The sequence below is a fragment of the Girardinichthys multiradiatus genome, chromosome 21, assembly GCF_021462225.1.
Source record: "Girardinichthys multiradiatus isolate DD_20200921_A chromosome 21, DD_fGirMul_XY1, whole genome shotgun sequence".
Taxonomy (NCBI): domain Eukaryota; kingdom Metazoa; phylum Chordata; class Actinopteri; order Cyprinodontiformes; family Goodeidae; genus Girardinichthys; species Girardinichthys multiradiatus.
In genome coordinates, this window is record NC_061813.1 from 7595844 (window position 1) to 7620735 (window position 24892).

Consider the following 24892-nt stretch of genomic DNA (forward strand, 5'->3'; position numbering starts at 1 on the left):
GCAGAGATCCACAGCTTGGGTGGGGAAATCTGTTGACACCTAAAGACTTAGTTGTACAATCCACAAATCTGGCCTTTATGGCAAGAAGAAAGACATTATTGAAAGAAATTTATAGGAAATCCTGTATGTGGTTTGGTGTAAGGAGGTGCTCTGGCCATATATGACCTAAATTAAACTTTTTGGCCAATACGCACAATGCCATGTGTGAAACATGCTTCTCATCCAGTCTGACTGGGTTTGAGCTACTTTGTGAAAAAGAATGGCCCAAAATTTCAGTTCCTTGATCTCCAGAGCCCCAAAGACCCCACAGGACTTGCTGCTGTAAACACAGCAAAAGGTGGTCCTAAGTATTGCATACAACACGTTGATGTTTTTATTTTTCAAACACAGTTAACAATGATGCACTACTGTGCTGGTCTGGCACAGAACATTTGAAAAAAATATATCACATGTCAAAATGTTTAAGGGGTGTAAAATATATTTTCAAGGTTTTGTAACTCTGACATAGATAGATTATCTGTTTCATTATCATATCAGCAGACTAAAGCAACATACACATATTGAGCTCAAAGTTACATGTGTGTATTTACAGGATGTTTATTAAACCTAATTCGGTTTAACCTTTCTGTCCTTGTTTTGGAATTATTTAGGCATGGTGCAGCATAAACATACAACCAGTCTTAGTCCTTAACTCTAGATTTAGAATTTAAGGTAGTAAAGATGGCCAGAAAAAAAGGTTTAAAAAAGTTGTTCTAGTTGAAAAGGCTGAACTGTCCAGGGTGAACTGCGCCTCTTGCCCAGTGACCCCAGGGAAAAGGCACCTGTCATCCCTCGAGCCTGCAAGCACAAGCAGGCATAGATGATGGATGGATGTTCATTTAACATCCTTCACCACATCATCACATCCATTGAAGTTCAGATAAAATGTGTTCACAGTCTTCCATCAATGAAACCATGTAGGGCCCATTTGTTTCTTCTTCCTTCATTTCATTTCAAGTAAATGATTTCAGCTACAGAACCCTTTGATTTAATATTCCACCTGATGTCCTGCCATGGTTTTGTTAATTTTGTTTTATTTGGAATCCTCTTAAATTGGCTATTTCAGCAGAAAACCTGTGTTTGATGTTTGTTTGACACAGAACAAAGTGCCTTCACCACATTGTGAGGTTTTTTTTTCAACTGGAGACAAATAAAATAAACAGGCAGCATTGTCTGGTATTAGTTGAAAAACATAATAGCTGCAGTACAGTGGCTTGTAAAAGTATTCATACCCCTTGATTTTTTTCCACATATTGTCACATTACAACCACAAACATAAATATAAATATATTTTATTGGAATCGTATGTGAAAGACCAACACAATGTGGTATACAATTGTGAAGTAGAACGAAAACTATGCAGAATTATTTTTTTTTAGAAATAAAAAACTGAAAAGTGCGGTGTGCAAAAGTATTCAGCCCCATTTACTCTGAGTGCAACCAATTGCCTTCAGAAGTTGCCTGATGATTGCTAAAGACTAAATAGAGCCCACTTGTATGTAATTTAATCTCAGTACAAATACAGCTGCTCTGTGACGGCCTCAGAGGTTTGTTCAGATAATATTGGGGAGCAAACAGCATCATGAAGTCCAAGGAACACACCAGACAAGTCAGGGATAAAGTTGTGGAGAAGTATAAAGCAGGCTTAGGCTATAAAAAGATTTTCCAAGCTTTGAACATCTCACAGGGCACTGTTCAATCCATCATCCAGAAATGGAAAGCGTTTGGCAGAACTGTAAACCTACCAAGAAAAGGTTGTCCACCTAAACTTACAGGCCGAACCATGAGAGCACTGATCAGAGATGCAGCCAAGAGACCCATGGTGACCCTCTGGATGAACTGCAGAGATCCACAGCTCAGGTGGGGGAATCTGTCCACAGGACAACTGTTAGTCATGCACTGCACAAATGTGGTCTTTATGAAAGAGTGCCAAGAAGAAAGCCATTGTTAAAAGAAAACAATAAGAAGTCCCGTTTGCAGTTTACCAGAAGCCATGTTGGGGACACAGCAAACGTGGAAGAAGCTGCTTTGGTCAGACGAGACCAAAATTTTACTTTCTGGCAAAAATGTAAAACAGTATCTGTGGCAGAGAACTAACACTACACAATACTCTGAACACACCATCCCCACTGTCACATATGGTGGTGGTAGCATCATGCTCTGGGGGTGCTTTTCTTCAGCAGGGACAGGGAAGGTGGTCAGAATTGATGGGAAGATGGATGGAGCCAAATACAGGGCAATCATGGAAGAAAACCTGTTGGAGTCTGCAAAAGACTTGAGACTGGGACGTAGGTTCACCTTCCAGCAGGACAACGACCCTAAACATAAAGCCAGGGCTACAAAGGAATGGTTTAAAACAAAACATATTCATGTGTTAGAATGGCCCAGTCAAAGTCCAGCCCTAAACCCAATCGAGAATATTTGGCAAGATCTGAAAACTGCTGTTCACACACGCTCTCCATCTAATCTGACTAAGGTGGAGCTGTTTTGCAAAGAAGAATGGGCAAAAATTTCAGTCATTAGATGTGTAAAGCTGGTAGAGATATACCGTAAAAGACTTTCAGCTGTAATTGTAGCACAAGGTGGCTCCACAAAGTATTGATTCAGGGGTGTTGAATACTTTTACAAAATGCCTTTTTCAGTTTTTTATTTGTAAAAAAAAAAGAAATCATGTATAATTTTCTTTCCACTTCACAATTCTATAATACTTTGCATTGGTCTTTCACATAAAATTCCAATAAAATATATTTATGTTTGTGGCTGTAATGTGACAATATGTGGAAAAGTTCACCATTGTTAAAGATGTGTAAAAAGCCTTTGGAAAAAATGTATCCTTTATTGAAGTAACACAATGTCAAACTCAACCTTTAGCTTTTTGATATTCATTATTTCACGTTCACAAATCATATTTTTTTTTATCATTGGTGCTACACTTACTATTTGCTACCCTGGCATTAATAATTGGCTCATTTTACATTGCTGGAGCACACAGAGAGGAATCGTTAACTATTCCCCTTTACACAATCTCTCTAGACATCCCAGAGTCCTGGTTCCTCTTCTGTATTCTCTTCAGCTCACCCCACAGGCTTTCTGTAGGATTTGGGTCTGGAGGTCCAATGGAAGAAGGTTGATGTTTTTGTCTGTTGAACCATTTCTGTGTTGATTTAGCCAGGTGTTTTATATAATTATCTTGCAGAAGCACCCAATGACGACCCATTTTCAGTTGGTTGCATTGGTAGCATTGTGTTTTTATTTAAAAACCTTCAATATTGTTGCGACAGCAGAAGGGGCTGTGCTTTTGTATATTAAATTTTTTTTTTTTTTTTTGTGAAAGACAAAGCCTGTTGTTTTACCTGTGTATTTCCTCCCAGGTAGTCTATGCTCCGTATGGCCTGGAGGAGCTCCGCTCCACTGAGGTGACTCCCCAGAGGGATCTCCAACCGAGGTGTGTCACTGTACTGGACCACGGCCACCTATAGCAGAAACAAGTCCAATTAATTCCTTTTCAAAGCAGGTTTTCATTACAATTTAGCCTAGAAGAAACTTAGAACACTTTCACAATCCATTGGCATTTGGGTTTGACTTTTTTTGTGTGTGTATTTTAAATATTTCCTTGCGGTTTTTATTCAGTTTATTTCTTTGTACTCTTTATTGTTAGTGAGGTCTTATCTTCTTAGTTTATTTCCCTATGTTAGGTGTTTTATTATTATTATTATTATTATTATTATTATTATTATTATTATTTTGGCACTAGAGGCCTTTGTTTTTGATAGTAGGTAGACAGGAAAGAGGGGCAAAGAGAGAGGGAGACATTCGGCAAAGGTCGCTAGGTCCGGGACTTGAACCCGGGAGAGCCGCTTCGAGGACTATAGCCTCTATATGTGGTCACGCGCTTAACCCCTACACCAGCGTCGTGCCCAGGTGTTTTATTATTACTTTATTCTTTTGTATTTATTTATTCCTTATTAGATTTCTGTTAGGTACTTCCTTAGATTTCTTTTGTTTCTGTTCAGCTCTGTTCTGGTTAGTTAGTCTCCCTCCTTCAGCTGCCCTGCCCTCACTCTGCCTCAGCTGCTCCTCATTTCCTCTGATTAGCTCCTCTGGTTTATTGGCCATCTTCTACCTCTGCCTTAGTATATAAACTAACTGGTTCTCTTTGTTCTCTGCTGGATTCTTCTGTTTACCTGCCATTCCATGCCCATTCTAGTTTCTATGCTTTATGTCTTCCATGTCTCCATGTGCAAGACCATTTTGCAAATTCGCTTTACTTTTTCATTAAGGTACTCAATTTCACTAAAGTTCATTTCTGCATTTGAGTCCTCATAAACCTGATTCATGATAAACACCTTGTTTTTTTCTTTTTAAATTCTTACAACTAGTCAAACAATATAATCTCCTCTGAATTGTGTTTAAAAAAATGACAAGATTTCACTTTTCAGATCTAATATAATGTGACTAGATGTACCTGTGTATAGTTAGGGCTGATGTCAAACTGACTGCTGATGTTGATGAGCCATTGCTTGGCTGTGTCAAAGTCCGCCAGGCCGACACTCCAAGAACCATCAACAATATACACCAGGTCATTTACAGCAGTGCTGCACCCTGTGCACACATAGAAGGACATATAAAACAAAATTAACCAAATTAATTCAAAGCTTTCTTTAATAGAAATTACTGTTTTTATACTATTTTCCCCTTCAAATGCTTTATTAATACAGTGTGTTTCTTTATTTCATTATTTGTAGCAACTTCATCCCTACCTGCTCGAACATCTTCACCCTCCACAGCGTCCACTGTGGTCAGAAGAAACATTACGCTCCATACTGGCCACTGCAACATGTTTCTATAGAGTGGTGTTCTTCTTCTGCCCAATCCAACCTGTTTTAAACACAGACAAAATCTATTTTAGCAAACTCTTAACCTGTCAAACACTTTGGTAGAACACATGTTGACAAGAACTCCGAAATTCATCAACGTCAATTCTGTTTAATTCTGCCTCATATGGAATGATGATGTTCTTCCGCTTCTTCTGACTGAGAATCTACAACAGTGTTCAGGTAAATATGAACCACCATCAAATCCCTTAGCTGTCAGAAACTTATAGATCCCAAACCCTTTTAAGTTTTGCGAATTCAGACATATTTTCTTGTTGCCATCACAAGCTTTGCATTCTGGCAAGTCATTGATGACAGGACATGTGTACTAATGAATTTGAGCCTATTTTAGTGTTTAGTATTGTTACTACCATTGTTTGTTTCACAACAAGAAAGTAGAAAAAAATCGTGCCCCACTCACGTGAGAAGAAATTAGCTGGAATGCTTTAGAACAATCCAGTAACCATCAAGGCCTATCATAAACTGGACGATATCATGTCACCAGTTTAATTTTGCACAGTTTAGCAAGTTTAACATCAAATGGACTGAGGGGGTACAGATCAAGAAAGAAGCCCTTGTCCATCCCCAAGCACCAATGAAAGTTACTCAAAATGGGTAGAAGTTAAAGATGCTTCCTGCAGAAGCAGATTTCAGGGTTTTTATTGCAACATCCACAATACACTTACTAAAAAAGATCGGATTACAGGTTTCCCTCTCCACCAAGTTCCTGTCCACTGTAGTGGACAGAAGCAGTGATTGGTTGTTTATTAAAGAAAGCACATAACATGGGCTGTAAAATTGTCAAACGTTTAGGATGTTCACCTGGAATACCAATTAGCACCCTTTAATTCTCTAGAGATGTCAGGGGCTAATCAACAAAACATCAATGAAGGAGGTTTCCACCTCATGACTCAAATTAAGCATCTAACTTACTGTATTTTAGAGCTAATCCACTGGGAATTCTAAGAATACTGACTTATTATGAGTATTGAAACATATAGAAACTGTCCAGCGCTTTATACTAGTCACATTTACCAAATAGCACTCACTAAATGAAACACATATGCAGATCAGTTAGGAGTTAGGTGCCTTGCCCAGGGTGCGTCGACATGTGACAGGAGAAAGCTAGAATCAAACCTACAAGATGACTACTCTTTCTAGTGAGCCACAGAATTCTTCAACTTCACTTCTAATCAGCAGCTAGAAGAGTAAAACAGACCTAGGTGATCTGAAAGAAGAATGGTCCTTAAATGGATAAAATAGGCATTGGGGCTTCTGGATCGGCCCCAACCTCAGGCCTAACGAAAAGTTGATGACTATGCTTAAAGTCAAGTCTGTGCCAGGAAATCTAAAAAATAAAAGCGTTCCCCTATTTCTGATAAGACTCATCAAATATTCATCCAGAATTAGATCAGACGCTTGTTACAAACAATGTGTGCTTTGTCTCTATATTGAATGTAGAAGGTTCACATTAAATTCAGATTTGTCCACCCAATCGTTTTCCTTCATAAACTTGCTTGTATGATCATTCCACTCTGAATCCAATCTGGATTTAAAGCGCAGATTGATGATAGAACTTTACATTTCTATTTTGTTCAAAAGTGCACTATATCCAGGCATTTCTTGACCTAGTTGAAACAATATGTGAGTAAGAAAAAACAAGCTGAGCCAGTGAAAGAGCCCACAAGAGAGAGTGCAGCAGCATAATGAAGCTAAAATAAATACCCATAATTCACTCTCTGAAGTCAGTTCAGTTATTTTTCACAGGACTTCACATACAGCCAACAAAAATATAAACATGAAAAGAAGCTTTTTTTCCCTTCCCAGTTATTGTAATCATAAACATGTAAAACTGCCTTTGATTTGTTTTATTTTTTTTACTGTGCAACAAACTGACAATAGTTGTTTAATTTTTTTTTCTGTTGGCTTTAAAATTGCCGCAGTTCAACCATACCTGCTTGGAGACAAATGTTGCACCTGCAACAGCTACTGTGCTCTGACATAACAGTGGCAACATGAGAACTGTAAAGGGGGAAGGTTGGGAAAAGAAAAATTTCTTTTGTTATAACAAACTATGTCCAATCGGTACAGTCTTTTCTTCTTTGCTGTCCACACTCTCCACCCCACCCCACCCGCACCCCCACCCACATGTGTCATGTGGTACATAATAGCCCAGTAGTGCATTTTCTGCAGAGCACACACGGTTCCACCAACCGCAAGGACAGGCCAGAGAAAATAACAGTGCGAGGACCATGCTGAATGGGAAGACGCAAACATAAACAAGGCAGTGAAGGTTAGAAGTGTGGTGGCAGAGAACAAACCGTCAATGAGCTGAGGAGAGTAGAACCTCTTTCCCGTAATCCATTTTTTCTGTCTACGCGTAACGTGTTGTTAAGAAAAAAACACATTGCATCAAGATTCACCTTCATTTTTGTTTCAGCTAAAGAAATTAGAAAAGTTAAACACTGTTTTTATGTCATTTTATGAAAGGCATTGGATCTAAAAAGTAAATCCCTCCGTTAAAAAAAGGACAAATAGAAAATGCTTGATTCCAAAAGATTTCCACGTTTATCATGTATCTGTACACCCTTACAGAAACACTTTGATGAAGCACCTTTTGAGCCAATTACAGCACTCATTCTTCTTGGTTAGGAGTATATTAGCATTCCCTATCTATCCATCCAACCATTCCAGATGCTCTATCATCAATGGCAGTATTTTCCCATTCTATCTCCTCCAAATCTATTGGATTAAGAGGACATTCTTTTGTTGACTTTGATGTATATTTGGACTCACCTAAAAAATAAAGTCCCTCTCCATCTTTAGATTTCTTGCAGACACCTAAAGGTTTGGGGTCAGAGGTGACTGGTATTTGAAACTACTGATATTACAAAAGCTTCTTTTTCATCCAAACAAAAGTAGCCCCAGAATGTGATGCTGCCACCACTGTGTTTTACCATGGCTTTAGTGTTATTCTAATTGATCTTCAGTGCCTTGCTGGTGGTGATGATCCTAACTGACCTAAAACAGGAAAACTTAGATTTGATGTTGTGTGCTGTTAAACTGTGGATGAAAATATCTGGTTTTTACTGTATACATCAGTAACCCTTCTGGACATTAATTTGTGTTTTTTGAACACAAAAACACTGATGTAACTGTCTTGATGTGTGTGTGTATGCGTGCGTGCCTGCGTGCGTGCGTTCCGTGTGTGTAGGAATCCTTTTTAAATGGTTCATTGTTTTCCGCATGGTAAAGATATCTACACATTTTCATATTTAGAATGGAAAAAGAATAACCACCTTTTTAAAAAGTTTGTTCAGATCAGGTTTTATAAAGAAACACTTTTAATTACTGAAACTGGCATTTAAGGAGTTTCAGATAATATGTGAATACGTATGCTGATGCCTGAAGTTAATAATGGCATTTATAAAAAGAAATGGCAAAACATGTTGGTACACCATATTTCTATTATAACCCTAAAAGAACATTTTTGTGTCAGAGGGACACAGATGGACCACAACATAAAATTAACCTAGAGGGCTCAAGGTGGATAAAGTTTAAAATAATTACAATGACCTTATTCTTTTTTATTTCACAAAAACCTGACACTTTAACAAAGATCTTAACACTTTTTCCCCATGTACTAAATAAGGAAACATAAAATGAAGAAGTTGAGGAGAACTGTACATGTATACATTAAAGTGAAATCCAAGGAATTTAAAAAAAAAAGTGAAATTTTAGGAATTAAAACTTTTAAGGAAATCCATTTCTATTACATTTTGGTAACATACCCTGTCACTATAAACGTTAAAACTAAAACATTTGGTTAACCATTTAGCAATACTTTCTTTCCAGCTATTTAAACACCTGTTAAAAAATTTTTAATAAACTTTTTGTGATGTTGGTAGTAATTCTAAAAAGAAATTGTAATTTTCTGGGAATTTCCTAAATATAATTGATATGTACATTAAGATGTATAGATCCCAACACTGCACATGTTGAACACCATAGGTAATTTCTGTAAGCTGACAGTTTTTTAACCTTAATAACCTGTTTGCTGTTAACCACGTGTAGAGAGAGGGCTACTGGAACAATTGCATACATTTTCCCTTTGTCTGTTGTTTTCTTTTTGTTCATGTAAAAGACAGATCTGTTAGTTTTCAACCCATTTCTGTTGAAACTACTTTTCATTACTTTTCCCCTTTCAGTATTTACAGTTTCTGAAACTGTAATGCACTGATACATTTTTTACAGTTCTGGTTTTAAGCTCTGAAACGTTTTTCTATATGGTTATTATGGAGGACCCAAACTGGTAAGAATCCAGGAACAAATGACAACTTGAAAATCTTATATTTTTTCCTTTTGGAAAATGTTCTTGGATCTGCATTATTACAAGTATCTGGTCAAACAAGTTGTTTCTGGAAAGCAAAGGCTTTTGAAAATATATTTCTCTATCTCTTACCCACCTGCCATTAAACAACAGTAGAAGAAGATGACAAAGGCATATAAACCAGAAACAGAACACAACTTGACCCAATAGCTATAAAAAAAAAAACAAGCCAAAGACGTCAAACGTAGAGACAGCAGTGAGAGGAAAACAGGAAGTTAACAAGATAGTCAGAGACTGCATACATCCGCCACCCAACGTAGGGTCACAGACACCATACAAAAACTAAATCCTAGCTTCAGGTCGTGATCCAGATCACCACCTAACTTTAAGGATTCTTATGACACATCTCTGTTAAACAATTCCTAAGAATTCATCTGTAACTTTTTCTGTAAAGTTGCTTACACACAGAAAGACAAACAAACTCAACTGAAAACACAACCTCCTTGGCAGAGGTAATAAATAAAGACAGACCTCAAGTAAAGACAGATAAATGAAATAGAAACGAAAGAGAGAAACTGAAAACTAAAACCATTCAGTTTATTTATATAGCGCCATTCGCAACAAATGTTGTCTCAAGGCACTTTACAAAGTCAATTCAATCAAATCATACACATTCCAAGTACATACATTCCCTTTGATCCTAGTTATCAGACAATGCAGTTAAATTCAGTGTATTATTCAACTTGGTTAAAAAGTGTTTTATCTAAGGAAACCCAGCAGATTGCATTGTTGTCAGTGACTTGCAGCATTCACTCCTCATGGATGAGCATGTCTGAATCTAAATACATGAAATCTTCAAAGAACAGAAAACAATGAGCTCTTGGAATCTCTAAACTAAAGAATAAACCTAATATGGAATATTTAAGTGACAAAACCAAAAACGGAACACATAGGTTTCACCTACAAGCTTTAAAAAGTTTAATTATCCTGAAAAATATTGTTGTAACTTTCGCTGTTTCAAATTGTACTGAGGGTGGTTAAATTATTTAGTTTTACTTGTTGTAAAGCCTTAGGAACATTCTCTTTTTGCATAAAATCTGGTCTTTCCTCTCAACAAAATATTCAGCGTTACAGTCTAATACACAATAGAGTGCTGCATGTTGCTTGTTTAAGAACAGATGTCCTACAGTCACAGTATGAATGAACCATTTAGATTCTAGGGTTTTTACATTTAGAAAAGTAATAAAAATCACCTGTTCCACAAAAAACACGACAGACTACCAGAAAGTACATCTGAAGATTCTTGGAGAACCACCTTGAGCAGTAAGTTGAAGGTGGTTGAAATAGTCATTATCTGGTTATCAGTATCTCACATTATTCCAAAGGCGTTTTGCCCATTAATCTTTATATTGCTTAAGTTTGCTTCAATTTGTTGACATTAATTTATGTATTGCTTATAAGTCGTGTTTGGTTTTCTCTAGAAACAGTCCTGTGCATGATGGTCAAACATTTGTACATTGGTCTCATCTTTCCAAAGGAAAGGGTGACTTTAACTGAGGTCTTTAGATTCTGGAGCTCTTGGGTTTTTTTTGCGATCTTTTTTAACATTGCACTATCTGATATATTTGGTGAATTTTCTTTTATGCTCACATGTTAGAGGTTTGGCGGTTGCCTTAGGCTGATGGGCAGCAACAGTTACTTTATTGCTAATATCTTACCATCTTAACATTGTGTTAACACAGACATACATTCAGACCAGCAGTTTACCAAAACTTCCTGCTTTTATACAGGTGGTCACACTAATAATGATTAGTTCATCAGGTGCATTTGATCAGCAGATCTAGCTGTTACTTTGACTTTTCAATCCTATGGAAGCAGCAAGGATATGCTATAGTTTTTACACACAGCCTTTTCATTGTGTCTTTGTCCTTGTTTATTAAATAATGACAGTGTGGACTCTAATGTGGACACTTATGGTTAAATTTAAATATTGTAGAACCTGAACAAGACCAGGTTGTTGTTATGTTCTGACATGTAAAGCCCTAGAACTGCAAGAGCATGTATTTTTACACCTCAACTGTATCTTGTTTACAATAAAGCTGCTTATTTTCCAGAGCTACTATGAAACCTATCAAGACCCAGCAACTAGAAATCTCAGCAAAAGCTAAAGGATTTTATTTTCGGATTGCATTGGGTAAAAAGGCTTTTGTTCGCTCCGGTCCCTTTGCTTGGAATTTGCTACATGAGACCTGGGGCCTCTTGTACAAACCGTGCTTAGGCACAAAAATCTTGTGGCACCATGTTTTACGCACAACTTGGCATATACAAAAATGATCGTTGCGTGAAAGTGTGCGTAAGTCCACGCAAACGAAAAATTCCTAAACAATGTGAAAATTCCTACGCTGGACAAGCAGGAGACAATCACACATGTCCATAAATAGCTGTATAAAGTTGCGCGTAACTGTGGAATGATGGCTCTAGCGCAGCTGGAGGATGGAAGACGTTGGAGGGATCGTTTTATTCAGATTGACCTGCTGGTACATGATGATACATGGCTTATTAGCCGGTTTAGATTACCCAGGGCAATTATTTTGGAGCTCTACATGGAGCCGGCCTCAGTGTTACAGAGGGGAACCAGGAGGAACCATGCATCTCCGGTGCCAGTTCCAGTTCTCACTATCCAGCGGTCCTTTCGTGGAGCTTTTCAGAGGGAGCTGACAGACAGGTCGGGTATTTAACAGTCATCCCTGAGCCGGGCCATGCCAGCCATATAGGTCTGTATGTTGCTTATTTATAAAACGTTCTCCTAAACTGTGGATCTCATTTGCAGCGAGGAGCCTATTTCTGAATGTAATCAGAGCTACAGACTGCACTTATACTGCTATAAGGGCACCAGCTGTAAGGGAATATGAATTTATGAATAAGAGGCATTTTCATTCAATATATTTGCAACCTATTTATGACGTGCTAATGTGTCTCACAAATGCAATGGTACGTTGGCCTCCTCAGCTCATAATTCCTTTATACAATAATAGTTATAAGTGTTGGGAACAAACTTCAAGCAGACTCCGTGCGCAATGGCTGACTTCTAGGTGATTTTCTATTTTTTTTATGTGGCGCCCTGAACGCTTTTAAAGATTTTAAGAACTTCACATAGTGTGTGTGGTGACAGTCTTCCTGACAGAAATATGGATGGAATATTCACATTATAATGATCAGCACTGAGCTGTAATTGAGCTTAGTGCAGCAGCTAGAGTGCCATGTTGATTTTATGCAGAACATTGTACAACTTAATGGGTTCGAGCTGAAAACTTTTTTATTTCAAGTCAGGTTTGAGTGTCGGATGTCATTCAAGAAGTTGTTGGTTTGCTCTAATTCACTACAAACATCCCTCATGGTGTGTAGACAGTGTTGCTCAGCGTTTTTCCCCCGACAGGAACTGGTTCTTTGACTGTCACAGCAGCGTTGCCATGGTTATTTGGACACGTAATTCAATTCAATTCAAAAATACTTTATTAATCCCAAAGGGAAATTAAATGTTGTTGTAGCTCATTATGAAGGTTTCTTCAAAGAGCCGTTGTAGATGCTGATGGTTGTGGGCAGGAAGGATCTCCTGTAGCGCTCCGTCTTACAGCAGATCTGAAGAAGCCTCTGACTGAAGACACTCTGTTGTTGTAGGACAGTCTCATGAAGAGGATGCTCAGGGTTCTCCATAATTTTCTTCATTTTATGAAGAATCCGTCTTTCCACAATGATCTCCAGAGGTTCCAGAGGAGTCCCCAGAACAGAGCCAGCCTTCTTCATCAAGTTGTTGAGCTTTTTTAAGTCCCTGGTTCTGATGCTGCTTTCCCAGCAGATGATGGCAGAAGAGATCACACTCTCCACAACAGACTTATAGATGATATAAGCTTCCTCAAGAAGTACAGTCTGCTCTGTCCCTTCTTGTAGACGGCTTCACAGTTGCATCTCCACTCCAGTCTGTTGTCCAGGTGAACACCGAGGTATTTATACTCCTCCACCACCTCCACTTCTTCTCCAATGATAGAAATAGTTTTTGACTTATTCCTGTTTCTCTTAAAATCTACAATCATCTCCTTTGTTTTGGTCACGTTCAAAATGAGATGATTGTTTCCACACCATGCCACAAAGCGGTCCTTCCTGTACTCAGCTTCTTCTTGATGGGTGACTTCCGGCTAATTATTCTATTTTGCATATGTATTTAGGGGCGGGGACCGTGCGGTCTAAGCGCCATGTGCAGCCATGACGAATTCTCCCCTAATTGGGATGTTTTAACGCTATGTGTGCGGTGACATCTCTACACTCAGTTTCGTACATCTGAACTGTTTTTTGTGCCGCAAGTTTCAGAATTTCTCCCTATCTCAAACTTTTAGAATGAAACTGCGCACTCTTCCATACATGAGGCCCCTGGACACTAACTGAATTTATTCCAGTGCTTTTAAATCCAAATGAGCACTTCTTGAGGCTGATTCAATAACATAAACCAAAGTTGTTTTTTTTTATAGTTTGTTGGTTCTTTTTAACCTGGTAACAATATTTGTGCTTTACTCGCCAGAACTCTGTTGAAAAAGTAGATTTTACTCTCAATGCAAATTTATTCTCGTTAAATAAAGGTTAAGAAATAAACTTTAATGCAAAGAACAAACATAAGTATATTCCATGGTCTATCTGTGGCACAACAGACTTTCCTTTCATCCGGCGTTATGACTGGGCATAATTTCTTGCCTTATTGGTGGAGGTAAATGCTGATGATTATCTGTCTTTGCTTTTACCCTTTCAAATAAATCAAAGTATTTGCCAAGTAGAACAACAATTAACTGAAACATATTACATCTCTAGAGCAAGTCAGTGCGCAGCCATACAGCTGCAGGTCTAAATTACAGTGGTTCCCAGTCTAAATAAGGCCGTCTTGGTAAATGTTTGTTCTTGTATGTTTAGAACCAGAATATGCAAGGAAACATTATATTGATGTGCGTGAGTTTTCCTCTGCTCTAGAGTTCTGTTGCACATGAGGTTTAATCAAAACTACCCGTTTTCTTTTTTGGAAACTGTAGAGTTAAGGTAAAAATGTAAATTCTCAGGGTAATACACATCAAGAGTGCTATTTCTGCAATGATATCTGTGCTAACAATGCTAATTTAAAATTACAAAGCCGCCGGTTTAAAATGCCATCTCTGTAAGGATTTTATCTTTATTTCAAAGTACAATCCATTTTTACAGCGATTGCTCCCTCACACACTCGTCTTGATGTGTCTTGATCTCCAGTGGTGCTTCAAGAAGAAGAGAAAAACTACATTGAGTTATTTATAACACATTGATCTCTATTTGGAGCATCAAAACCTCCACATGCCCCTCACTCTGATACCCACCTTCGCGACTCCACCATGGTGCCTTGGCTTTTCATTATTCATAAGGAGAACATATGTGTGGCTAGGTGGCTTCTGGAATAGGATTTCTCCATAACCCCGCCCTACATCTGGAAAACCATCAAGTTCAACACACTGACCACATCAGCTGCATCTGCCAGCTCTGCAGGATCGCACAACATTCCTTGTGAGCAGATGCTGCTGGTATTGGTCCCCAACATTATTTAAAAGTCCTGGAAATGCTGCATACAATATACCGCCTTGTTTGACATGGATGAGATTTTTAGTGCTAAAACCTAGAGTTGTTTTTGCAAGGTTTTATTTGATATATTCAGTACTTTGGAAAAGTGTCCATACCTCCTAAACATTCTCACATTTTGTTACATGACAATCAAATGTGAACGTGATTTACTGGGATATTATGTGATGTACCTACCCAAAGAAGTGCATAGCTTTGGAACGGACAGTAAACAACACGTTTGTCTCGTATACCTATTTATTCTTTGCAGGCTGCTGGTGCCTATTTCCAGCGCTCAGTGGGCAATGGGTAAACCCTGAACCAGTCAATATTCATACAAAAGGCAACAGAGAGACACACAGGATAGACAACCATACACACACACTCACACCTAAGGGCAATTAACTGATCATGCATGTTTTTACACTGCAGGAGGAATCCAGAGTACCTGGAGAAAACTCACCCATGCATACGGAAACCATGAGATCTCCACACCAAAAGGCTCCAGTTGGGATTTAAATCTAGAGCATTTTTGTTGCCAGACAACAGTAATTTATCATTTGCAAAATAAAAATACATATAAATATACATATATGAAAATTTTCTGATGCCCCTAAATAAAATGTAGTCCAGGCATCTGTCTTGAGAAGTGGGAAATTTATTCTGTTCATGGGTAATTTAATCTGGGAATAAATCATTCTGCTCTCTAAGGTACAAACTGAAAGGTTTGTTAGAGAACATTATTGAACAAAACAGGATCAAGGAAGACCACGGAACCCAGCAAGCAGATGGTGTGGCAAAAAGTTCTGTTTGCCTGAAGCCATGTCGGAGACACAGCAAACATGTTTTTCCAGATGAGGTTAAAACTGAACTTTTAGGCATACATGCAAAACATTACACGTGGATGACAACTATCACTGTGCATCACCCTGAAATACGGAAGTGGCAGCATCATACTGTGGTGGTGCTTTTTAAGCAGGAACGGGGAAGCTGGTCAGAGTAGCTGACAAGATGGTTGGAGCAAAATACAGGGCAATCCTGAAAAAAACCCTGACAGAGGCTGCAAAACACTTGGAGAGGAGCAATAATAAACATACAGCCAGAGTTACAATGGAATCATTAAGATAAAAGAATATTGATAAATTACAATGGTCCAGTCAAAGTATAATCCAACAAAGACACCCTCCATCAAATTTGACTGAGCTTGAGCTATTTTACAAACAAAGATGGGAATAGAATTAATTCTCTAGATCTCCAAAGCAGATCGAGACATACACCAAAAGCACTGACTCAGGGAGACAGAACAGAAATGCATGCTACAGTATACTTTTCAGAATTTTATCTGTAAAATATTCTAAAACTTCCTGTTTGATTTTATTTCCAATTCACAATAATGCATTATGTTGGTTTATCACATTAAATGATATTAAAATACATTGAAGTTTGTTGTTGTACAATGAAAGGTAAAAAACAAAATGCAGCCAGTACATAGTTTTGCAATGCACTGTTTGCATATATACATATATCACAGATGTCTGCTCTCTGCCAACTCAAACCAACATTCAGCCCAGTGTTTCCACAGTCTTTCCCAGTTTGCCACAGTTTGCACAGGTATCATTAGAAAGACACAGTAGATGTCTGCAGGATTCCCAAAACCACTGAATGACTGATGCTATATACAACTAAGGATGAGACCTTGCCGTATCCTATGACCATCTTAAAAAGCATCCTGCACCACTTCTACATCGTTTCCACACATGTACATACTGTAATTAGAAGTTATTTAAGGAGACAGGTTTTGAATGCCAAAAAACACAGAAGGAACCAGTGCCTTTGCTCCAAAGCCGAAGATTGTTCTGACCCGTAATCACAGCGCTTCATGCACGCTGCTACACTGTATATTTAGCTTGTCCTCCTGTTATCCTGGTGGCTGACCTTCTATGGCCAAAGCTAACCCTGATCATAGAAGCATCTCATTCGAAAAATACATAAATGACACTTGTGAAGAGTTCATAGCAGCACCAACACACCAATCACAAACGTGAACATTTTTCTAAAAACTGACATCTTGTTGGTGCTCTAATTGGAAAGACTCCCATTACATAAAGTACACATGTAACAAGGCCTTACCTTCTCTTTTCCAGCTGCTGGAATCCAGTAATGAATGCCACTGTGGAAGCAGAAGGTGAAAAGAGTCGTCCTGACTCGCCAGTGGCAGCCCTCTCTCTGGTTGGCAGAGGGAGTGGTGGGAGTGTCAGGGCCGCTTTTGTAAACTGTGGCCGGCTCCGCCACAGAAAGTGACACAACATAGACCAGTGTGGATCCGATGTGGAAACCTGTGCACCCTCACATGTGACCTGTGGAGAAACCACAGTGTGAAAACGACTGAATTAGTGTAGATCTTCAGAAGTGTTTCTTTTAATATGAAGTGTGGAGTGAAGACAGAAGAGTTTAGGAGTTTCCATGACTGGGTGAATGAAAAATAAGTGAGTCTGGGCTTTTTTATTGAGATTACAGGATCATGTGTGAAGAGGTAAATAATTTAGCAGTAGTTCTGTGATAGCCTGTGTCAGTCCTGTGATTGAACAGAAAGAGTATTTTCTCTGCAGCTGCTCAGGGGTTAAATTAAATTACAGGACTCAGAAGCTTCACAACAAGACATGAAAAAGCATCTGCACTGCAGGTTGGATGACTGTGTATGTCACTAATGTTACTAATTAAAAGAAATAAAATTGTTACAGAAATGTAATACATTTGCACACTTGGTTTTTGAATGAGCATGTTGCAATAGCTCATCCTGCAGTAGATTTCTTCAACTGAGGCAAAGGAAAGGCTGTATGCCTATGTAAGTGTTCTGTATGCCGCTGTGACTCTCCCTAATAGCAATAAGCAATACCTGATCGGTCCTGGAACACCGCATCAGGTATGGGTGTCTGATTGCTCCATTAATTTTGTGGATCTGGAAAAGCCTTGCAATCATGTCCTCTGAGGCATTATATGGAATGCCAGGGTTCCATTTAGAGGCCATCTGGTATCCCCAAAGCAGGAGCTCTGCCTGAATTGTGTTGAATTAAATTATTTTGCTGCATGGAGTCCACTTGGACTACCTCTTGTACCCATCCTGTTTGTGGTGTTCATGGACAGGATTGTAAGGTTTAGTCATCATTGTGCTACAATAGGTTTGGTTCTGCACGCCATCTGATTATTCGGAATTAATAGCAAAACAGATCTCAGTCTCTGTCAGTTATTGTTTCATGAATATCTGCCTGGGGAGGGTTGGTATTGTAGAAGAATAGAAGGAGTAATTCAAACCCCAAGCCCTGCACACATATGCAAATCAAACACATAACAATCTCTCTTCAAAATACTATACTTTATTAACAAAATAACTAAACTTTAAGTTAAATTACTTCAGTTCACAAACTCTTTAACTAGACTACAAGCATTCATCTAAAACTGTAAGCTAAATGAAAAGAGTAAGGTAAACTAATAAACTATATAAAAAACAAAAGAATAAAACTGATACCAATTACTAATAAAATTATGCAATGATTTCATAGCTCAATGTGAATATGTTTTGATGCATTGGGATTAAGGTCAAATTACCGTTAAACTAATTAAGAACAACAGTTGGAATATGTCCAAACAACCAGTTCAAAATCCAAAGTGGAATGAAAATCAAATATTTAAAAGTATGACTTGTCGAATTAGACATCAATAACCTTTTGGACAATTGATTTTTAAGAACAACTAACTGTTTTTAGTGCTTTAAATTTCCTTTTAATGTGTTGGTATTTCTAGTTTTTACTTGACACAAATTTTTTTGTTTTATTGTGCTCTGTATTTATTTGTTTTATTGTGAAGCAATATGCATTTTATTGTGAAGCCAATGCATTGGCCAAGGTGCTATAGAAATGTAGTTTGATTGATTAATGTTATGTTGAATTAGCCTTCATCAAAAAGAATTATGAATGGAGTTGACACTCTAAAGATGGTGGCTAAAAACATTTATTCGCTTACAGGATGTGAAACTAACGGATATAGACTCACAATTTGGCAGTCTTGATAGCAGGCATGATGATGTGATGATGTCACATCTGGAGTTAGCAGCCCAGTTAGCAACAAAGCATTCCGTGGTACCCTTTTAGCAATAGCAGACCTATTCGCTTTTAGTGTAAACATTACGGGTACCGCAGACACAGTTACACAAGTTTTAAATGGACTATGCGGATATATTTTATGCAGATTAGTGAGAAGAGTTGAAAAGACAGATAAAACAGAAGAAAATGATCAGTGTTTAAACCATTCATTGAAATAAAGTTTGTCAAAGTTTTAAAATACAACCCAAAACAAATGACTGGCATCAAGGCTTAGAGGCCTGTTAGGACTCAAGCACTTTAGCACCACAAACAAAATAGCTTGTTTAGCACTCCTTTATGTCACACAAAGCTAATAAACAATATTTCAACTGTTTTATCCTAAACCAATTTTTTCTGCCCAGACACAACCTCTTATGTGAACCGTTCTGATGAATAGGAGGATAGGAGGTCCAGTAGGGCCAGTGAGTTGTGGGAGCACTCAGGTGCAGCGGGGAGAGGTAGTGCCTGCTTGGAAAGACACATCCAGGAAGGTGTACAGGGATGTAGTTCCTGTGCTCTTTTCTCTCAGGGCAGTGGAGGGATACAGTCTTGGCTAGCAAGGTCCAGACATTAACGCGCATCTCCCCAATGCCGCCAGTGGATGGCCAAGGGTAAAAGAGGAGGTGCTTTGCTGCGCGCAAGAGTTTTGTAGATCTATGGTGTCTTGTGGCCTAAAAGTTATGGACACCTAAATAATTTTTTATCTTAAAACAACCTAATTTGGGTTATTTTGTTTCCTTAGACTATAGTTGTATGTGGACCGAATCAAACAAGAAGGCTTGGGTGACGGGTTTCACTTAGAATAGGGGGTTAGGTTTTTAATTAAAAAAAATAGCTTTAAGTGACTTTTTAACAATAAGGCTACCAACCCCTTACTGCCTGAATATATTTGGAATTCTATAAAAAATATATTATTTGTGTTTTTGCTGTCATGTATATTGTAAATTAAGTAGTGATTTTTAACTTGAATATACAATAAATTACTGTGCAATTTGTGGACAATTAGGTATAACTGGGAAAAACTCTGATGGTGGCAAAATGCTTCCACCAGGATCCTTGGTATAAATAGAATATGCAATAACTGGCACCAGTGGGTAAAATAATAACCCATTAGTCGGATCATTAAGCAAATAACATTTGGATTAAAATAAATTATTTTTATTTGTCATTTGTCCATTTTTATACCCATTTTATTCTCTCGGGGTCGGTCAATATTTGAGAGTCAGGGTATAGCCTGGACAAGTTGCAGATGATGTAGTTTTGTTGGCATCTTTAAACTGTGAACTCCAACATCAAGCACAAGCAGCTAAACTTACTCAGCCTCAGAGATACTCCGTTATTTGTGTGGAGCTTGGAGAAGAGCCACTGCTCCTCTGCATTGAAAGGAGTCATCTGAGGTGGTTCAGGCATGATGATGCCTCCTGGGTGCATGTTGGAAGAATTGTACCTTCCTAGAAGAATACCTTGGGATCTCTTGAAGAGTTGCAGAGTGTCAAACGGCAGAAGGGTGTCTGGGTTTCCCTCTTGAATCTGATATCTCTGCAAACCTCTGATATGCAGAAGTTTAATGGTGACTAGACATTGGTCAGGGTTTAACATTACAGATATATGAAGTAGAGCTACTTCAGATATATGCACTTCAATTAATTCCAGGTCTATGTGACACATCTTTGATAAATAGCCCAATTCTTATCATGCAGCAACTTACTAAATTTTAACAAATTATGTTATGTTTGCTTATAATGAATACATCAGACGATGTATTTTAATGAACTATCTTCCTGAGCCTTGTTTTTCAGCACATAGTAGTTCAGTCAGCCTTTACTCTATTAATGTTATATTTTTACATTAGTTATATATTTTACATTAGTTATATTGTTACATTTTACATTGTAATGAGAGTGAGAGAAAAAGACAACATCAAGGATACATTTGGCAGGCTGGAGATGACAGACTTACACTCTGTTAAATGCTTTCTAAATAAATTAAATGCTTTGAAAAAACAAATAAAAACTGGTTCATCTTAGATCCTCAGCGTTCAACTCATGCACTGTGGAATTCTGGTGTGTCACTGCCCCCTGTTGGTATTTAGTGGTAATATTTTCCTATCCTTTAAGTGATGGGGATGTGCAAGAATGGACAAGACAAAGAATTCTCATAATCTCTGAGTTTGCATTAAAACAACAGTGAGGAGTGTCCACAGAATGACAATTTAATCTACTGAATGTTCTTAAAATTGTACATGTTTCTAGTTTTTTTGTATTTATGGATTTGTCCTGTTTTTCAAATTTGTCGTCCTCTTTATATTTCCAAGCGCAGCTGGACAATATACACGGCCGGGCTGCTATAGCCAAACCTTTGGTCACTCATGCCAATGCCAAACGTTGGTTTCAATGGTGCAAGGAGCGCAAATCTTGGGCTGTGGACAATGTGAAACATGTATTGTTCTCTGATGAGTCCACTTTACTGTTTTCTCCACATCCAGGAGAGTTACGGTGTGGAGAAGCCCCAAAGAAGCGTACCACCCAGACTGTTGCATGCCCAGAGTGAAGCATGGGGGTGGATCAGTGATGGTTTGGGCTGCCATATCATGACATTCCCTTGGCCCAATACTTGTGCTAGATGGTCGCGTCACTGCCAAGGACTACCGAACCATTCTTGAGGACCATGTGCATCCAATGGTTCAAACATTGTATCCTGAAGGTGGTGCCGTGTATCAGGATGACAATGCACCAATACACACAGCAAGACTGGTGAAAGATTGGTTTGATGAACATGAAAGTGAAGTTGAACATCTTCCATGGCCTGCACAGTCACCAGATCTAAATATTATTGAGCCACTTTGGGGTGTTTTGGAGGAGCGAGTCAGGAAACGTTTTCCTCCACCAGTATCACGTAGTGACCTGGCCACTATCCTGCAAGAAGAATGGCTTAAAATCCCTCTGACCACTGTGCAGGACTTGTATATGTCCTTCCCAAGACGAATTGACGCTGTATTGGCCGCAAATGGAGGCCCTACACCATACTAATAAATTATTGTGGTCTAAAACCAGGTGTTTCAGTTTTATTGTGCAACCCCTGTTACTGTCTCAGTAGGTTTCCATGAGCAAAGATAGCTTGCTCCAGGAATGCTCCTCTAGACAGAGATTTTAGCTACATACAATCTGATTCCAGATTTTTTTTTCTAGAATAATGCATTCATACGGTACCTTGTAAAAGTATTCACACCCCTTGAACATTATCCTTGCTAGTACCACGAACTTCCCATATATTTTATTTGGATTTTATGTCACAGACCTACAAAGAAACACTGCATACGTTTTTTTGTAGGTCTGTGATGGAAGTTTGACAAAAAAACTTTATTTTTTCAACGGTGAAATGAAAGAGAAATTATACATGGTATTCCAAATCTTACAAAGAATGTCATAATTTTGCTGGACGAAAGTGCCGACAAGAGTCCGGGAGCCACATGGTGAGTTGAATATTTAATGATTAAGAATGATAACTTACAGGAGAGTTCAAAGAACACAGGCAGGGCAGCAGACATGGAGCAGGTATAAGCTATGTAGCAAACCGGGTAGTTAACAGGAGGAAACAGTGGGGAACAACGGCAATAAGGGAGTATGAGTACTGAGGGAGGGTGGAGAATGGGCCAATGAACCAAGGTAGGTAATCAGAGAAAATCAGGAGGAACAGGGAGATAGAAGATAACTGAGGAGGGTAACTATTTACACTGAGGAGCAAGGAGTCTAGGGAAGTAACTGAAAACATCTAAGTGAACTGAAATAAATAGATAATGAGACTACTCAAATAACATGAACAGGGGGAAAACAGAAAATACAAACTCAAACATCTAACATAAGAATCCAGGAAGAAACAAAGACCTAAACACCAGAATGAATCTAATAAATCTGAATGAACTAAAATGAAGCAAATGAAGAATCTGGCAGTGTACAGAAAGTAAACATAACTCAAACTCAAAACCTAACACATGCAGATCCTGAGAAATAAAAATTGTACAAGTGTTGAGAAAATACTCAATCATCCTTTTCAGCAATTCCAGTTGCAAGTTTTTTGGGGTATGTTAAATATGATTTGCACACCTAGAGACTATAATTAATGCCAATTTTCAGCCACTTTAAGGTGAATATGTGTCCATTCCATTATAGCTCTGGCTATATGTTTGTGGCCACTGTCCTTTCGGAAGGTGAACCTCTTCCCCATTTTAGTCTTTTGCAGTCTCCAACAGGTTTTCTTCCAGAAATGCTGTTCATTCATCCATCCACCCATACATCCTGACCACCCTCCCTGTCCCATCTGAGCCATGGATCTCTAACTACCGCGCCCTTTGGACTGGTTCTGTGATTAATGCTCTCCTTTCCAAACATGTCATAGGCAGGCGGCTATGTCTCGGTCGACCTGCAGCTGTGCTAAACTGTTTCCATTTTCAGGTAATGCATTGAGCAGTGCTCTGTGAGATGCTCAAATTTTGGGATGTTTTTTTATAACCTAACCTGCTTTAAATGTCTCCCCAACTTTGTTCCCGACATATCTGCTGTGTTGCTTGGTCGTGATGGTGTTTGTTCAGTTAAGTTCTCTAATAAACCTCTGAGGGTTCCTTGTTCTTCCTAATAGCTTGTTAGTCCTAATAGTGGACTTGGGCTGAAACAGCATACTTGTTGCAGAACAATAAGACATGTTCCAGTAAAAATGATAGTCCCATTTGCCAGTTCTCTTTCCCCAATTTAAATAATGTATTGTTTAATACTGTTTGACCAAAGTGTAATCTGAATACGGTTGTTACTTCCTCTCTATTGTGTCCTGTTTTTCTCATCATGCCAACTTTTCTTTGCATGTTATAAAGCCATCAGCCAGTTCCTTCTACTTCTCACTGTCTCTGCCATCTTTCCTTGAATTTTTGTAATTAGATTTAATTTCTCTTTTACTGAATGGTGCCGTGATATCAATTTGACAAATTTCTGTTAGTTATTTTATCTGCATGCCAGCTCATTTCCTTTTGTTGCTATACGTGAAGGTAACTATATAAAAGTAACTATTAATCCCATAGCTGGAAAGTTGTGTAATAACTGATGAATTTCTGATTAAATGTCTGGTTTGCTGTCTGGATGTTTCAATGCATATCCTGAAGAACTAGAATCAGAAAAATTAAAGTTCTTAGCAGACAGACATCTTTAATTCATCTTTACACTGAGATGATTCCCAACATCTCTACTGTGTATACCGAGAGTCCAGCAATAATTATTTTATTATGTTCTAAACTGAACTCTAGAGCAAGGAATAAAACACTATTCCTGTTGTTTCAGTCTTTTGATGCATCCATGAAAACTTGAGCATATACCCATAGTCTTTATTATCTAAATATGCTTGTACTGTAAAGGGATCTGAAATGTTTATCTTTTCATTTATCCATCAGAGTAGAACCAGTATCAGTGTTAGGTAATAGAGGTCAGTGAATTGGTGAATGAGGAACGGATGACATATGTTTATTTGAGATAATTCAAAAATCCTTTATAATCTACTCTCCAGCCAAAAGAATTTGACCTCTTCTTCGTCTTTTCCCAGCATTGGTTTTAAACCCTCTTGACATGGATGATTTTCATTATGACCCGTTAGATTAAACCAGCATGTAGAAAGCATTTGTAATAAATCCAGCGGTAGATGCATTTCTCCCATTTCTACTTGTAATGCTGATATTTCAGTTGACATTATTGCGCCTGTACATCATCTCTATGCTTGATGCAAAGTATGTCCAGTTTTCTTTAGAAATTAAACTGATGGCTCATTAAATCTGTGTATACTGACTTCAGTGCATTCTGCTCGGCTTCACACTCACTCCCAACCAAACACCTAATAACATTTAAAACAAT

At 38.3% G+C, this 24892-nt stretch overlaps 1 protein-coding gene across 1 annotated transcript in view; it reads right to left on the reverse strand.

Moving 5' to 3' along the window:
* The window catches only part of si:dkey-225n22.4 (collagen alpha-1(XXI) chain), a 97792-nt gene extending 80622 nt beyond the window's left edge, over positions 1–17170 (reverse strand). Inside the window, exons 1-4 of the mRNA XM_047349254.1 lie at positions 16996–17170; positions 4800–4917; positions 4505–4641; positions 3393–3512 (exon numbers count right to left, since the gene is read on the reverse strand). Coding sequence (XP_047205210.1) covers positions 3393–3512; positions 4505–4641; positions 4800–4878 — 336 coding nt within the window. The 5' untranslated portion in view covers positions 4879–4917; positions 16996–17170. The remainder of the gene's footprint in view (positions 1–3392; positions 3513–4504; positions 4642–4799; positions 4918–16995) is intronic.
* Between the last annotated feature and the right edge of the window lie 7722 nt (positions 17171–24892).